Source organism: Histomonas meleagridis, assembly GCF_020186115.1.
Source record: "Histomonas meleagridis strain 2922-C6/04-10x chromosome Unknown scaffold_61, whole genome shotgun sequence".
Taxonomy (NCBI): domain Eukaryota; phylum Parabasalia; order Tritrichomonadida; family Dientamoebidae; genus Histomonas; species Histomonas meleagridis.
The window spans coordinates 3,092,345-3,109,924 of record NW_027150931.1 but is presented as its reverse complement, the minus strand read 5'-3'; the positions used below and the strand labels follow the sequence as shown (position 1 = coordinate 3,109,924).

The 17,580-nt window shown below is 26.5% G+C and overlaps 2 protein-coding genes across 2 annotated transcripts; both read left to right on the top strand.

The window, feature by feature from the left end:
- Positions 1-10,119: 10,119 nt before the first annotated feature.
- On the top strand, positions 10,120-10,800 carry GO595_010957 (uncharacterized protein; the record flags this gene model as incomplete). The annotated part of the gene is made up of 1 exon (XM_067913693.1): positions 10,120-10,800. One exon carries the CDS (start codon positions 10,120-10,122, stop codon positions 10,798-10,800), a length of 681 nt encoding a protein of 226 aa, XP_067769695.1.
- A 5,827-nt stretch (positions 10,801-16,627) lies between these two features.
- GO595_010956 (uncharacterized protein) lies at positions 16,628-17,305 on the top strand (the record flags this gene model as incomplete). Its single annotated transcript, XM_067913692.1, has 1 exon — positions 16,628-17,305. One exon carries the CDS (start codon positions 16,628-16,630, stop codon positions 17,303-17,305), a length of 678 nt encoding a protein of 225 aa, XP_067769694.1.
- Between the last annotated feature and the right edge of the window lie 275 nt (positions 17,306-17,580).

The following is a 17,580-nucleotide window of genomic DNA, read 5'->3' as shown; positions in this document are numbered from 1 at the left end:
ATTAAATATTTAATCAATAATGATTTATATTGGAAATTAATTTATGAAGAAGATAAACCTGAGTGTTATCGAAATAATGTTTACGTTTGTCCAATACCTAATTGTAAATATTTTTCAAATACAAATAAATCCCTTTTCTCTCATATTACTTATTCTCATAAAGATTTTGAGAAAATGAAGAATTCTATTGGTTGGTTTTGGTCTACAATGTTACAATATGTTAATACTTACGACAAAATTCCTTCATGTTTAGATATAATTAAACTTAAAGAAGGTTTTGTTTGTAAATATTGTGAAACTTATTGGACTTCTGATTCTAAAGGTTTACATAATCATTGTAATAAATGAATCATGCATTAAATACTATTGAAGGTACAAATTTACCTTATTATAGAATTAAATGTTGTCCTTTAATGTATTTAAATTTTAATGAAACAGAATTAGAAGTAATTAAAAAAGATATCAAAGATTATGAAGATAAAGTGTTTATGAGTAGAACAATCACAGAAAGAGAAAGATTAGCGGTCAGAGAAATTCCTTTCATTTTAAATAATGAACAAACAAATGCTATGGAACAAAAGACAAAGAAGAGAAGAAAATGACCGTATTAATTTAAATAGAGATTTACAATTACAAGCAATTCAAAATTCCCGAACATTAAATTTAACTCCTCCAGATCAAATACATCCCCCAGTAAATTTAAATTTAATTAATAATGAATTTGATTTAAATAAAATTAAAAATTTAAATAGAGACCAATTATTAATTTTAGCTAGAAAATGGACTTCTGATAATCAAGAACAAGAATCTCAATTTATATCATTACCTAAAACTTGGGGTAAAAAATAAATTTAAAATTAGAGCTAAATTACCAGATTTATTTAAATATAAAATCGAACCTTTAATAGAAATTTGTAAACCTCAAGATTATAATAATTGTAATGATGAAGATTTTTTTTTTTTTTTAGGTTGCCTTTCTAAAATTAATATGTTAATTCGTGATGAATTAAGAGATATTTTAAAAAATTCCGTTGAATAAAATGTTAAACAGAAGGAACACAGTAGTCACTAGCACAGAAGATAGAATAGATCTTCGTAACAAAGAAATGGAGACACATAATTTATGTAAAATTACGTTTTGGTTAAACAAATTTAAAGATTTATATCATAAGCCTCAATCTCAATTTATTCTTAATACAATGTCTAAACTTCAAGAAAAGATTATTAAAACCATCAATTTCCTCCCGGATGAAATAAAATCTATTCTTGAAATTAATGAGCCTCAAGATATTATAAATCTAATACAATCAGCGGAAGACTATTATGAAAATAAAATTAAGTTCATTGATGCTAAAATTAAAGAAAATCAAGTTAGTAATAATAATAAAAAAAATCAAAACTATAAAGGTTTAGTACAAAATCTTTACATGGAAGATCCTAGTAGATGTTTACGTTGGTTTATCACTAATAATACGACTCCTGAATGTAATTCAAATCCTGAAGATTTTATGATGGAATATGGTAATAATTGGAGTCAAATAAAATTTTTATTAATGATTCCCAGGAATTTGATTTTAAAGATATTATGAACCCTAATAGTAATGAATTATTATTAAATTATATTTTTTGATGATGTTAATATTAAACATGCATTTTTTCTAGATCTAATGCGGCTGCTTATGGTCCCGATGGTATTTCTAATTATATTTGAAAATTAGGTAACACTACTACTATTAAATTAATTAAAATTACTACTAAAATTACTATGTTAACTAAAAAATGTCCTGAATTATTTAAATTAAGTAAAACAATTATGTTATACAAAAAAGGTGATGCTCAAAATCCTCATTCTTGGAGACCTATTTCTATTACTCCTACTTTTTATCGTATTTGGATGGTATTAATTACTAGAGCATTACAAAATGTTAATAATAATAATCGCTTTATAGCTAGATCTCAAAAAGGTTTTATGCAAACTCCTAATGGTACTACAGAACATGCAATAATGATTAATGAATTTATTCAACATGTTTCTAGGAAGAAAGGAGCAATTTATATTACCTCTATAGATTTCTCTGATGCCTTCGGTTCCATACCTCATTCTCAATTATTTAAAACTTTAAATAATTATGGTTTTGATAAACAATTTATAGATCTAATTGAAGCAACTTATAATAATTCTAAAACTAAAATTCAAATCTATGTTAAAGAAATTTTTGATTTTATACCCATTAATTGTGGAGTAAAACAAGGTTGTCCTTTTTCACCTTTAGCTTTTAATTTATGTATTGATCCTTTAATTAGGACATTAGAAAATAATAAAATTGATGGATTTCATATTAATGGCAAATCAATTTGTGCACAAGCCTATGCAGATGATTTAGTATTAATATCGGATACAGAAAAAGGTATGGAAAATTTAATTAAAAACAGTCGAAAGATTTTTGTACTTATACTGATATGAAAATAAATACTTCTAAATGTAGAACTTTTAATTATATTAATAATAATAATAAAAGAGAAATGGCTATTACTAATTTTAAAATTAATGATGAATTAAACTTAATGTTAAATTTAAGAGGAGGTATTACATATTTAGGAATTACTTCTGCTTTAATGAAATCAACTAAAGCTAAAGCTGCTAGATATAAAATAATTAAAGCAATAGAAGATATAGGTAATATTTGTTCATCACCCTTAAAATGGAATCAAATGATTGATGCAATCAAAAGATTTATTATTCCTGCATTAGATTATATATTTTTAAATGAAGCAGTAAATAAATCAGAAATATTAAAATTTGATAAAATAATTAGATCAGCTTTAAATTCACATCCAAAAACTTCTTCATTACCTAAAGATTTCTTTTATACTGCATGGAAAGATGGTGGTGCAGGAATTAATAATTTATATGAAAGACATGATGATTTAATTATTTCTTGTTTTTTAAAACTTTGGTTCTCGAAAGATACAACTCTAAAAGATATTTTCCGCTCACTTTGTTGGGAGGAAAAATCATATAGATTTAAAGATATCGAAGAGAATAACTCACATGATAAAAATATTTTCGATGATATCATGAATAATAATATAAAGAAGAATACCGGAACATCAAACCTTTTTAGCCGGGTTCTTCAAGTACTTAAAAGAAATAATTATAAATTATGTCTTTATAATTGTTTAGAGGATGATGAAGAAAATGCCTTATTCTTAAATGATAATGTTGAAGACAGTATTAACTCAAATGAAATTACTCTTGAAATTACTCCAATCAATCTTAAATTAGTTTGTCTTCAATCTGATTTCTTAAAAACTATCAACGATTATCACAAAGAAAAAACATTATCATGATTTAATAAGTCTTCCACTTAGATGTCACACATTTAAAACACTGAAAAATAATAAATTGTCTTATTATTTCTTGAATCAATTTACCTCAAAAAGCTGAAGATAATTTAATCAAATTTGCAGCTCAAGCTAGAACTAACAGTTTCTTTACGAAGCAAAACGCTCGTTTAGCTAACAGAAATATTATATCAAATTGTCCATTATGCGGTGCTGAAGATTCTCTTAGACATAAATTAAATGATTGTAAAAAATTATTACATATTTTTAAGATTAGACATGATAAAGTTATTAGAGAAATAGTCGACATGTTAAAGACTAAACCAGGTTTGAGACCTACTATTTACATTGATAATTCAGTTAAAAAAGAGAATAACATCCCAATTCAAAGTGAATTTAGTAATTTAAGACCAGATATTTGGTTCATTAAAAATAATCAATATTATATTATAGAAGTTACTATTCCTTATGGTGACTTTAACGAAAATGAGGTTAATTCTCTTGAAATTAGATATACAGGAAAAGTTGATAAATATAAAGATTTATGTAATGATATTAGAAATCAAACAAATAAAGAAGTTGACTTTTACGCAATAGTAATTTCTTCTATAGGTGCTTGGTTTAAGAAATCTTTAGAACATTTAGAAACTTTAGCAGGGTCTGAAAGTCTCTTTAAAAGATTTGCTAAAAGAATAACTTTATCCACACTTAGAGAATCTCAAAAACTTATTACTAATGATTATAATAAGTTAACGCAAAATAATAGAGATAATAATGCTAACGAGAATAATGATATACAAGAAGTAGTAAGAGTGCCTGATAATAACACCACACATTCAGATGAAGAAACTGATTCATCTGTTTTATCTGATCATGTAGAGACTGGCTCTAATGATTCTATCTTTTCAGTTCCTTCATCTGATGTCGAACACATGAGTTCCGAAGAATCGAATGATTCAAGTCAGGGGTACACTATAGTAGTAACTGGCTTAACTTGGTTTTTGTTAACACATAATTTTAAAATGATTAATGAATAAACCACACGGGAGGAGATTTTTTTGATTTTTCATGAATATTGATTTTTTGCGTCCGAGAACTCGATTTTCGGAAATAACTCCCCCAGGGCACTCTAATGATACCTTTTTTGGCGAATCGAAATCTCGATCAATAAATTATATCGACGATTCGGAAATGCGTAAACGACTTGAACGATCTCCTATTATACAGAAACACCTACTACGATGTCCTGCACCTGCTGAAACCCCTCAGATTTGCGAGAAAAAAGATAACGAAATTGATTTTAATTTTAGTGAACCACTTCAACAAGAATTCCTTCTTGTTAGTGGTATTCATTATAATCCAAACCCAAACCCCGATTTATATAAAGAAGAAGGAGTCCCACCTCAATGGGTAATTATTTCATCAGATCCACATATTTCGTTTTTACTACCGATATTTATCAACGAAGAAAGAGGGTTAGTTTTATGCCGAAATCAATGCATTATTCAAGAAGGAAACCTGTTAATCAACCTTAATTTTCCACCAAGACTCACATCGTCCGACGAAATTGAGAGAGGTGTGTTTGATTTAAGAACTTTCGTAGGACCAACCAGACCTAGAGAATTACCATTTCGGTTAAATAGTGATAATCCAAAAAGTTCAAAATATATTTAATGTTGCAAATAAGTATCTTATCCAGAAAGCTATTAATTTAAATGTTGAAATAGTTAATAACAACACACAAAATATATGGGCGACATGTCATTTCTATAACATTGGTCAGATCGATTTAAGATCAATTAATCAAATTAACCACAACATGATACATAATGAGTTACAATTCACAGATATGCCGAGAAATCAATTTAATCAACTTAATCAAGTTAATTATAGTGAATCTCCAATCAATTCAGTTACACCAATCGAGAAATCAATTACTACAAATCCAGTTATTGAATCGTTACATGTGAATCAAATACAAAATGAAAAAACAGTAGATACTCAGGTTGATTCTTTAGAAGTTAATCCGATAATTAATGAAAGAACAATCTCAACTAATATTGATTCTTTAACAGCAGAACCAAAATTTAATGAGAAAATAATTACAACTAACATTGATTCTGTACATGCAATTCCCAAATTTAATGACATACAAGTAAATACAGGAATAGATTCAGTAAAAGCAAACCCTGTGTATAATAATGTTGAAGTTAATCCTAATATTGATTCTTTGAAATGTTAAACCTGTTATGAACAATAAAATTATTAATTCGAATGTTGATTCATTACAAATTATTCCGAATTTAAATAATAAAACTATTAACCCAGATGTAGAATCTTTACATATTATACCAGAAGCTATTAAGAAAACCACAAAACCTATTGTTGAATCTCTTTTTGTAGAAAGTTTATTTAGGAATAAAACAGAAACAGCGTTAATTGAACAACTTAAAATAGATGTAAACAAAACGTTGAAGACTCAAATTGTTAATATTGAAGAAAATGAGATTTGTTTTAACCCAATTAAAAGAACGATAAATATTGATATTCCTGAATTTGAAATTATGTATAAACATACTCCTAAAGTCTTAAACTTAAGTAACTATTTCACAATTTCTACTTCAGATAAATCAGATATGGAAGATAATCTTAGTGAAGAAGAATCAAGTTCAGACACTAATATTCCACTTCATAGAAATATTAATACTTTAACTAATAATGATGAAGAAGAAGATGAACATGAATTAGTTCAAGAAACTGTAGACATGAATGATGAATTAATTGAAGATATTAAAAAATGTGTCAGTAAAGAAGATATTTATAATTTAATTAATAAATGGAGACCAACAAAAGAACTTAATAATTGGAAATATGATAACTTACCATTAGCTAAACAACCATTAATCCATATAATGATTAGAGAAGGGAAATGGTGTGTACCAGGCCAATTCCCATGTCAATGTCAATGTGAGAATGAATTTAAAACAGGAAATGCTTTAAATAATCATATGAACAAAATACATGGTTTAAAAAAAAAAAAAAATCATTTATATGGTTGTATTAAAAACTTAATAGAGAAAGACTTAATTTGGTTAATATTAAATAATTCGAATAATTTAGAGAAAGACATTTATAGGAACAATGTTATAGTTTGTCCTTTCCCTAATTGTGATTATTTCACTAATGCACATAAATCGTTAATTTCTCATATTTCACATAAACATCAAGAATTTGATGAAAATATAAATACTATAGGTTGGTTTTGGTCTACTATTATAGCTTATACTAAGCTTAATAATAAAATTCCTAGTTGCTTAGATATATTATCACCTAGAGAAGGTTATATGTGTAATCATTGTAAAGTCTGTTGGAGTTCAGATGCAAAAGGAATTTTAAATCATGCGAAAAAACAACATGAATTAATTAATATTGGAGGCATTCATTCAGTTTATGATAGAATTAAATGTTTCCCTACTATGTATATGGACTTGCAGGATAAAGATGAAGATATCAATAAGGATTTAAATGATTATGAAAATTTAGTTTTTGCTCAAAGAAATTTAACTGATAGAAATAGACTTAATGTAATAAATCCTATTGATTTAGATCAAGAACAAATTATTAATATTAGAGAAAGACATTTAAGATAAGATAATAGGAGAAATATTATTCAAAGAGAATTACAAACAAAAAAATAATAATAATACACATCATAATACAATTATCAATCCAGATTCAATAATTATAAATGATAACAATAATATTATTAATCCAATTATTCGTAATTTTGATGCAAAATCATTGGCTAATGATTTTGATCTTAATAAATTAAAAGATTTAAACAGAGATAATTTACTTGAGGTTACTAAAATTTGGACAGATTTAAATAATGAATTTGAATCTCAATTTGTCTCTTTCACAAAGATCTGGGGGTAAAAATCGTAGAAAGATTAGATCTAGGATTAACAATTTATTTAAAGACAAAATTGAACCTCTAATTAATATTTGTAAACCTTTAGATAATAGACCGAAAGACGAAAATTATTATATTTGGGAAGGTTGTTTATCTAAAATTAATTTACTAATTAGAGAAGAATTAAGAGATGTCTTTAAAATAACAATTAATAAAATGTTACATAGATCTAATACTATTGTTAGAAGTAATGAAGAAAGAGAAAGAGCTCATGAACGAGAGATCGAAACACACAATTTATGCAAACTAGTCACACATATTTGGAAACTTAATGATCTCAAACATAAACCTTCAACTCAGGCAATACAAAATTTATCTAATAAACATTTGGAGAAAGTTATTAATATAGTCAATATTCTCCCGGACGAAATTGATAATTTATTAAGTATTTACAATCAAGAAGATATAATCAATTTATTAAATAATACAATTGATAATTTAAGTGACAAATTAGATTTCATTAATACCAAAATAAATGAAAATCAAAGAATAATTGGAAATAATAAAAACATTAAATATAGAGATTTAATACAAGGGTTATATATGGAAGATCCGCGAAGATGTTACAAATGGTATATCTCTAATAATACTACACCAGAGTGTGAAATAAATCCGAGAGAATTTATGGAAGAATATGGAAAGAATTGGGACACCTATAAAACATTAAATAATTCCGAAAATTCTAATGAATTCTTAGCTAAGAAAATACTTAATGAAGAAGATAATATTAATCTAATTAATGATTTATATGATAGTGATTTAATTAAACGAGCAATTTATTCAAGATCAAATATTTTCGCTTATGATCCAGATGGGATTTCAAATGTTATTTGAAAAATTAATAATGAAAGTACAGTTAAAATGATTAAATATACTACTAAAATAGTCATGGAATCTAAAAAATGTCCTGAATTACTTAAAAGAGGTAAAACTATAATGTTATTTTAAGAAAGGTAATAAAGAAGACCCTCATTCTTGGCGTCTTATTACAATAACCCCAACATTTTATAGGATTTGGATGGTTGTGTTAGCTAGAGCCTTTCAGAATTTAAATAACAGACATAGTTTAATAAAAAGATGTCAAAAAGGTTTTATGCAATGTTCTAATGGTACTTCAGAACATTCTTTGATTATTAACGAATTAATTCAACATGTAAATAGAAGAGAAGGTTCTATTTACATTACTACTATTGATTTTTCAGATGCATTTGGGTCAGTCCCTCACCCTTTGATCTTTGAGAATTTAAAAAATCAAGGTTTTGATGATAAAATAATTGATTTAATTAAAGCAACTTATCAAAATTCAAACACAAGAATTCAGGTTCCAACTAAAGGAATTTCAGACATTATAAATATTAATTGTGGTGTTAAACAAGGTTGTCCATTCTCTCCTATTGCCTTTAATATTTGCATCAATACCTTATTACATAAATTAGAAGATTGTAAAATCGATGGATTTCACTTAAATGATAAAATCATTTGTGCACAAGCATATGCAGATGACTTGGTACTTATTTCAGATACTGAGAAAGGTATGAATAATTTAATTAAAGTAGTTGAAGACTTCTGTATTTATGCTAACATGAAAATTCAACCTAATAAATGTCAAACATTGAATTACATTAATCATAATGATAGAAGATTTTCAGCAATTACTAAATTTCAAATTAATAATGAAAATATCCCAATTACTAATCTTAATGGAGGTATTAATTATTTAGGAATAATGACTGCATTAATGAAGACAACGAGAATGAAATCAGCAAATTACAAGATATCTAAAGCATTAGAAGACATAGGTAATATTTGCTCCTCACCCTTGAAATGGAACCAAATGTTGGATGCCATTAAAAGATTCATAATTCCTTCATTGGATTATGTATTCTCTAATGGTACCACCAACAAAACGGAGAGGAATTTTTTAAATAAAAGGATAAGAGCGTTATTAAATGCTAATTTAAAAACTTCCGCTTTACCTAAGGAATTTTATTATACTTCATGGGAAGATGGTGGAGCGGGACTGAAAGATCTAAATGATAGGAATAATGATTTGATTATTTCAAGTTTTCTAAAGTTATGGTTTTCGAAAGATATGTTTCTAAGAGATTTATTTCGAACTTTATGTTGGGAAGAAAAATCGTTTAGATATAATAATGTCGAAGAAAACACAAATGATAACGATATTTTTATAAATGTTTTCAACAAGGACATGAGAAAAAATACACCTGGAACTTCAAACCTATTAAGCCGGGTAATTCATGCACTTGAAGATAACAATTTAATCTTAAACTTGAACTATCTACCCACAGATAATTTATTAAACCCAGATGACTCAGATATAGATCCTTTCGAATTCAATGGAAATGAAATTGAACCAGACAATCCTGAAGAATATATTACATTAAAATTTCTAGATGTGAACGAAGTTTATTCATTCGATCAAAATGAATTCCTAAACATTATGAACAATTATCACAAAAACTTCCATTATGCAAATTTGATTAAATTACCTCTTAGAGGTCATACCTTTAAAACCCTTTATAAATCTAAATTATCTAATTATTTCATGAATGACTATAAATGTAAAATTAAAGATAATATAATTAAATTTAGTATACAAGCTAGAACTAATAGCTTCTATACTGGGCAACATCAAAGACTTGCTAACCATGATGAGAACATAGGTTTATGTCCTTATTGTGGTCAAATAAATTCCTTAATACATTAATTAAATGATTGTAAAACAGTTATTAATACATATAAGATAAAGACATGATGCAGTTATTCAAGAATTATGTGAAATGTTAAAAGCAAAACCTGGTGACAAACCAATTATTCACCTCGACTCAACTATTAAAAATGTCCAAAATAATAATAATTTATTTGAAGGCGAGAACAGAAGATGTAAACCTGATATCTGGTACTGTAATAATCAGGGTTACACTTTAATCGAGGTAACAATTCCTTATGGAGATGTTGATGAGAATGACATTAATTCTTTAAATGAAAGATACGATCAGAAGAAAGATAAATATACAAGTTTATGTAAGGATATTAAAGAACAATCCGGTCTAGAAGTCAACTATTATGTTATAGTCATTTCATCATTAGGCGCTTGGTTAAACAAATCATTAGATGAATTGAGAACTCTTGCAGGTTCTAAAGATTTGTTTAAGAGATTTGCGAAGAGAATAACTGTAGCAACTTTAAGGGAATCACAACGACTAATTTATAATAATTTGGATAATAATAATGGAATTATTGAATCACAATCAGAAGAAGAAGAATCCGAATCCGAGAGCATAGCGAACACGGACCAGTCTCTTACATCCGAAGGTTCAGGTGATGAAGTTCAAACAGATGAACTAAATGAGCTTTATGCAAATTTGGTGATTCTAAACTCAAGTGATCATTCTACTTCGGATGGTTCTCACTTAGAGAATGACAACTCAGAGTATACGTCATCACCAGATGATGAATAACTTAATTTGAACTTAATCTTTATTTCTTTTAAAGATAATTATGAATGAATGAACCACACGGGAGGAGATTTTTTTGATTTCTTATGAATATTAGTTTTTTGCGTCCGAGAACCCGATTTTCGGAAATAACTCCTTCAGGGCACTCGATTGATACCAGTTTTGTTCGGTCGGAAAAATTATCAGATAAATATATTGCGGAAAAATTCGACTCTACTCATGAAAAAACAGCACAAGACCACAAGATAGAACCGATCATTGAAGAGGAAGCTAACCTCGAACAAAAAGAAAATGATGAAGATTTTGTTCTTGAAATTAATCAAGAACTTCCATTTCAACAAGAAATTTTATTAATACGAGGTCGTCATTACCACCCAACACCAACAAGCCCAGAAGGAACACCATTACCTCCACCACCAAATTGGGTGATTATTTCATCAGACATTAATATTCTCAGATTTTTACCTATACAATGTAATGACTCAAATGGGGCTATTCTAGCACGAGGACAAGCTATTATTCAACAAGATATATTAAGAATTAATACCCACAATCCTCCCATTCCTACAACGATAGAAGATTATGACAAAGGTCTACTCGATTTACGGCTCATTATTGGACCAAACAGACTTAGAGAATCCCCGTTTAGATTATTTTGGAATGACGAACAGATTTCTCACATTAGGAATGAAGCTCAGATCATTGTGCATAATATTCTTAATCAACAACAAATAAATATCAATTCTTCTAATAACACTTGGAATTTATTACAAATTAATTGCAATTATGATTTTTCAAAAAACTTTATAAACTTATGTTCACCAGTTCAAAACAATACCAAAATTGATTTTATTGCATTTGGTCAAGATAACAGGTCAGTTAATCAAAATAATGCAACTTTTGATTTTACTAATTCACCATTTGTTGAAGAAACAGAAGATATTCAAGCTCAAGCTATTACTCATGATTCGGATTTAAAAGAATCTTCATTTAAACCCGATCTTGAATTTTCAATAATAAATTCCGATTCTCAAAATTTTCAAGTTACTCCATCCTTTAATCCCGGAAATATCACTACTGAAACAGATTTGTTAGAAGCCATACCTAAGAGAAACATTTTAACTGCTCATCCTAGAATCGATAAATTACATATCGACAAAATTAGTGACATTATAACAGAAGATGCTCAAGTAGATAATCTAATAAATAAACCAATTATTAATACTATTACTTCCAACCCTGTTAATGAAGAACACAAAGTTGAACCATTAAATAAAACTATAATTTCTAATCCAATAAATGAAGAACATAAAGTTGAACCAATTAATATAACTAAAACTTCTAAACCTTTGGTAGAAAGTCATACTAATGAACCAGTTTATACAACTAAAACTTCAAATCCTATATCTGAAAGTCATGTTGTTATACCAGAGTATCAAAACGTTACTTCAACAACAACTGTTCTTTCTCATGATATCAAAGTTATTGAAGGTTGTAAAACTTCAGTAGCTAATGTTGAAAGTTTGAAAGTTACTGTTAATGAAGTGGATTTAACTTATGATGCTGAAATTCCTCAAATGAAAATCAATATTATCAAAGAAACTAAAAAAATAGATGTTATAGTCCCAATTTTGGAATTTAATTATATTAGTGTTCCAAAATTTTTAAAAATTACTAATTTATCTACTTTTTCTTCAGATGATTCAAATTACAATGCTTCAGATACTTATTCAGATGATAATGTTAATCATATTACTTCTATTGATACTTCATATTATGATTCATCAAATAATCCTTCTTTTCCCTGATCCTTCTGATTCAGAGGGTTCAGATGATTCAGATTCCGGAATTGATGATATTAGTGATTTATTACCAGATGATATTATTTATAATAAATTAATTAGTGACTTAAAACTTTGTAGATTACCTGATGATATTAAAGATTTTATTAATAAATGGAAGAATTTAAATAACTTAAATTGTTGGAAACATGAAGATATTAATTTAGCTAAACAACCATTAATTCATATTATGATTAGAGAAAATAAATGGTGTGCACCAGGTCAATTCCCTTGTCAATGTGAATGCTATAAATTAATTAAATCAGGTAATGATTTGATTAGTCATATGACTAAAGTTCATAATCATAAACCTGATCAAAATCATTTATATGCTTTGCATTAAATATTTAATCAATGATGATTTATATTGGAAATTAATTTATGAAGAAGATAAACCTGAGTGTTATCGAAATAATGTTTACGTTTGTCCAATACCTAATTGTAAATATTTTTCAAATACAAATAAATCCCTATTCTCTCATATTACTTATCTTCATAAAGATTTTGAGAAAATGAAGAATTCTATAGGTTAGTTTTGGTCTACAATGTTACAATATGTTAATACTTACGACAAAATTCCTTCATGTTTAAATATAATTAAATTTAAGGTTTTGTTTGTAAATATTGTGAAACTTATTGGACTTCTGATTCTAAAGGTTTACATAATCATTGTAATAAATGAATCATGCGTTAAATACTATTGAAGGTACAAATTTACCTTATTATAGGATCAAATGTTGTCCTTTAATGTATTCGAATTTTAATGTAACAGAATTAGAAGAAATTAAAAAAGATATCAAAGATTATGAAGATAAAGTGTTTATGAGTAGAACAATCACAGAAAGAGAAAGATTAGCGGTCAGAGAAATTCCTTTCATTTTAAATAATGAACAAACAAATGCTATGGAAAAAAAACAAAGAAGAGAAGAAAATGACCGTATTAATTTAAATTGAGATTTACAATTACAAGCAATTCAAAATTCCCGAACATTAAATTTAACTCCTCCAGATCAAATACATCCCCCAGTAAATTTAAATTGGATTAATAATGAATTTGATTCAAATAAAATTAAAAATTTAAATAGAGACCAATTATTAATTTTAGCTAGAAAATGGACTTCTGATAATCAAGAACAAGAATCTCAATTTATATCATTACCTAAAACTTGGGGTAAAAATAAATTTAAAATTAGAGCTAAATTACCAGATTTATTTAAATATAAAATCGAACCTTTAATAGAAATTTGTAAACCTCAAGATTATAATAATTGTAATGATGAAGATTTTTATATTTGGGAAGGTTGCCTTTCTAAAATTAATATGTTAATTCGTGATGAATTAAGAGATATTTTAAAAATTCCGTTGAATAAAATGTTAAACAGAAGGAACACAGTAGTCACTAGCACAGAAGATAGAATAGATCTTCGTAACAAAGAAATGGAGACACATAATTTATGTAAAATTACGTTTTGGTTAAACAAATTTAAAGATTTATATCATAAGCCTCAATCTCAATTTATTCTTAATACAATGTCTAAACTTCAAGAAAAGATTATTAAAACCATCAATTTCCTCCCGGATGAAATAAAATCTATTCTTGAAATTAATGAGCCTCAAGATATTATAAATCTAATACAATCAGCGGAAGACTATTATGAAAATAAAATTAAGTTCATTGATGCTAAAATTAAAGAAAATCAAGTTAGTAATAATAATAAAAAAAATCAAAACTATAAAGGTTTAGTACAAAATCTTTACATGGAAGATCCTAGTAGATGTTTACGTTGGTTTATCACTAATAATACGACTCCTGAATGTAATTCAAATCCTGAAGATTTTATGATGGAATATGGTAATAATTGGAGTCAAATAAATTTTTATTAATGATTCCCAGGAATTTGATTTTAAAGATATTATGAACCCTAATAGTAATGAATTATTATTAAATTATATTTTTGATGATGATAATATTAAACATGCAATTTTTTCTAGATCTAATGCGGCTGCTTATGGTCCCGATGGTATTTCTAATTATATTTGAAAATTAGGTAACACTACTACTATTAAATTAATTAAAATTACTACTAAAATTACTATGTTAACTAAAAAATGTCCTGAATTATTTAAATTAAGTAAAACAATTATGTTATACAAAAAAGGTGATGCTCAAAATCCTCATTCTTGGAGACCTATTTCTATTACTCCTACTTTTTATCGTATTTGGATGGTATTAATTACTAGAGCATTACAAAATGTTAATAATAATAATAATCGCTTTATAGCTAGATCTCAAAAAGGTTTTATGCAAACTCTCAATGGTACTACAGAACATGCAATAATGATTAATGAATTTATATAACATGTTGCTAGAAAGAAAGGAGCAATTTATATTACTTCTATAGATTTCTCTGATGCCTTCGGTTCCATACCTCATTCTCAATTATTTAAAACTTTAAATAATTATGGTTTTGATAAACAATTTATAGATCTAATTGAAGCAACTTATAATAATTCTAAAACTAAAATTCAAATCTATGTTAAAGAAATTTTTGATTTTATACCCATTAATTGTGGAGTAAAACAAGGTTGTCCTTTTTCACCTTTAGCTTTAAATTTATGTATTGATCCTTTAATCAGGACATTAGAAAATAATAAAATCGATGGATTTCATATTAATGGTAAATCCATTTGTGCACAAGCTTATGCAGATGATTTAGTATTAATATCGGATACAGAAAAAGGTATGGAAAATTTAATTGAAACAGTCGAAAGATTTTGTACTTATACCGATATGAAAATAAATACTTCTAAATGTAGAACTTTTAATTATATTAATAATAATAATAAAAGAGAAATGGCTATTACTAATTTTAAAATTAATGATGAATTAAACTTAATGTTAAATTTAAGAGGAGGTATTACATATTTAGGAATTACTTCTGCTTTAATGAGATCAACTAAAGCTAAAGCTGCTAGATATAAAATAATCAAAGCAATAGAAGATATAGGTGATATTTGTTCATCACCCTTAAAATGGAATCAAATGATCGATGCAATCGAAAGATTTATTATTCCTGCATTAGATTATATATTTTTAAATGAAGCAGTAAATAAATCAGAAATATTAAAATTTGATAAAATAATTAGATCAGCTTTAAATCCAAATCTAAAAACTACTTCATTACCTAAAGATTTCTTTTATACTGCATGGAAAGATATTGGTGCAGGAATTAATGATTTATATGAAAGACATGATGATTTAATTATTTCTTGTTTTTTAAAACTTTGGTTCTCGAAAGATACAACTCTAAAAGATATTTTCCGCTCACTTTGTTGGGAGGAAAAAAAAAAAATCATATAGATTTAAAGATATCGAAGAGAATAACTCACATGATAAAAATATTTTCGATGATATCATGAATAATAATATAAAGAAGAATACCGGAACATCAAACCTTTTTAGCCGGGTTCTTCAAGTACTTAAAAGAAATAATTATAAATTATGTCTTTATAATTGTTTAGAGGATGATGAAGAAAATGCCTTATTCTTAAATGATAATGTTGAAGACAGTATTAACTCAAATGAAATTACTCTTGAAATTACTCCAATCAATCTTAAATTAGTTTGTCTTCAATCTGATTTCTTAAAAACTATCAACGATTATCACAAAGAAAAACATTATCATGATTTAATAAGTCTTCCACTTAGAGGTCACACATTTAAAACACTGAAAAATAATAAATTATCTGATTATTTTTTGAATCAATTTACCTCAAAAACTGAAAATAATTTAATTAAATTTACAGCTCAAGCTAGAACTAACTGTTTCTTTACGAAGCAAAACGCTCGTTTAGCTAATAGAAATATTATATCAAATTGTCCATTATGTGGTGCTGAAGATTCTCTTAAACATAAGTTGAATGATTGTAAAAAATTATTACATATTTTTAAGATTAGACATGATAAAGTTATTAGAGAAATAGTCGACATGTTAAAGACTAAACCAGGTTTGAGACCTACTATTTACATTGATAATTCAGTTAAAAAAAAGAATAACATTTCAATTCAAAGTGAATTTAGTAATTTAAGACCTGATATTTGGTTCATTAAAAACAATCAATGTTATATTATAGAAGTTACTATTCCTTATGGTGATGTTAATGAGAATGATGTTAATTCTATTGGTTTTTCAATGTATACAGGAAAAATTGATAAATATAAAGATTTATGTAATGATATTAGGAATCAAACAAATAAAGAAGTTAACTTATATGCAATCGTAATTTCTTCTATAGGTGCTTGGTTTGCGAAATCTTTAGAACATTTAGAAACTTTAGCAGGATCTAAAAGTCTTTCTAAAAGATTTGCTAAAAGGATAACTTTATCCACACTTAGAGAATCTCAAAAGCTCATTACTAATGATTACAATAGATTAACACAAAATAATATAGATAATAACGCTAACGAGAATAATGATATACAAGAAGTAGTAAGAGTGCCTGATAATAACATCATACATTCAGATGAAGAAACTGATTCATCTGTTTTATCTGATCATGTAGAGATTGGCTCTAATGATCGTATCTTTTCAGTTCCTTCATCTGATGTCGAACACATGAGCTCCGAGGAGTCAAATGACTCAAGTCAGGTGACATTAAAGGAGTAACTGGCTTAACTTTGTTTTAGTCAACACATAATTTTAAAATGATTAATGAATAAACCACACGGGAGGAGATTTTTTTATTTTTTTATTTTACTTTAGTGCTAATTTTTAAGAGATATGCAAAAAATTGGAAAAAAAAAATTAATTTAATAAATTTTTACTTATTCCTTTGATCTCACAGATTCAATGAATCGTTTAATCTCAGGATTATTTGTTATTGATGAATAATCATCAATTCTAATATCTTTGTGTTTTAGAAGTAACATTACAATTTCATT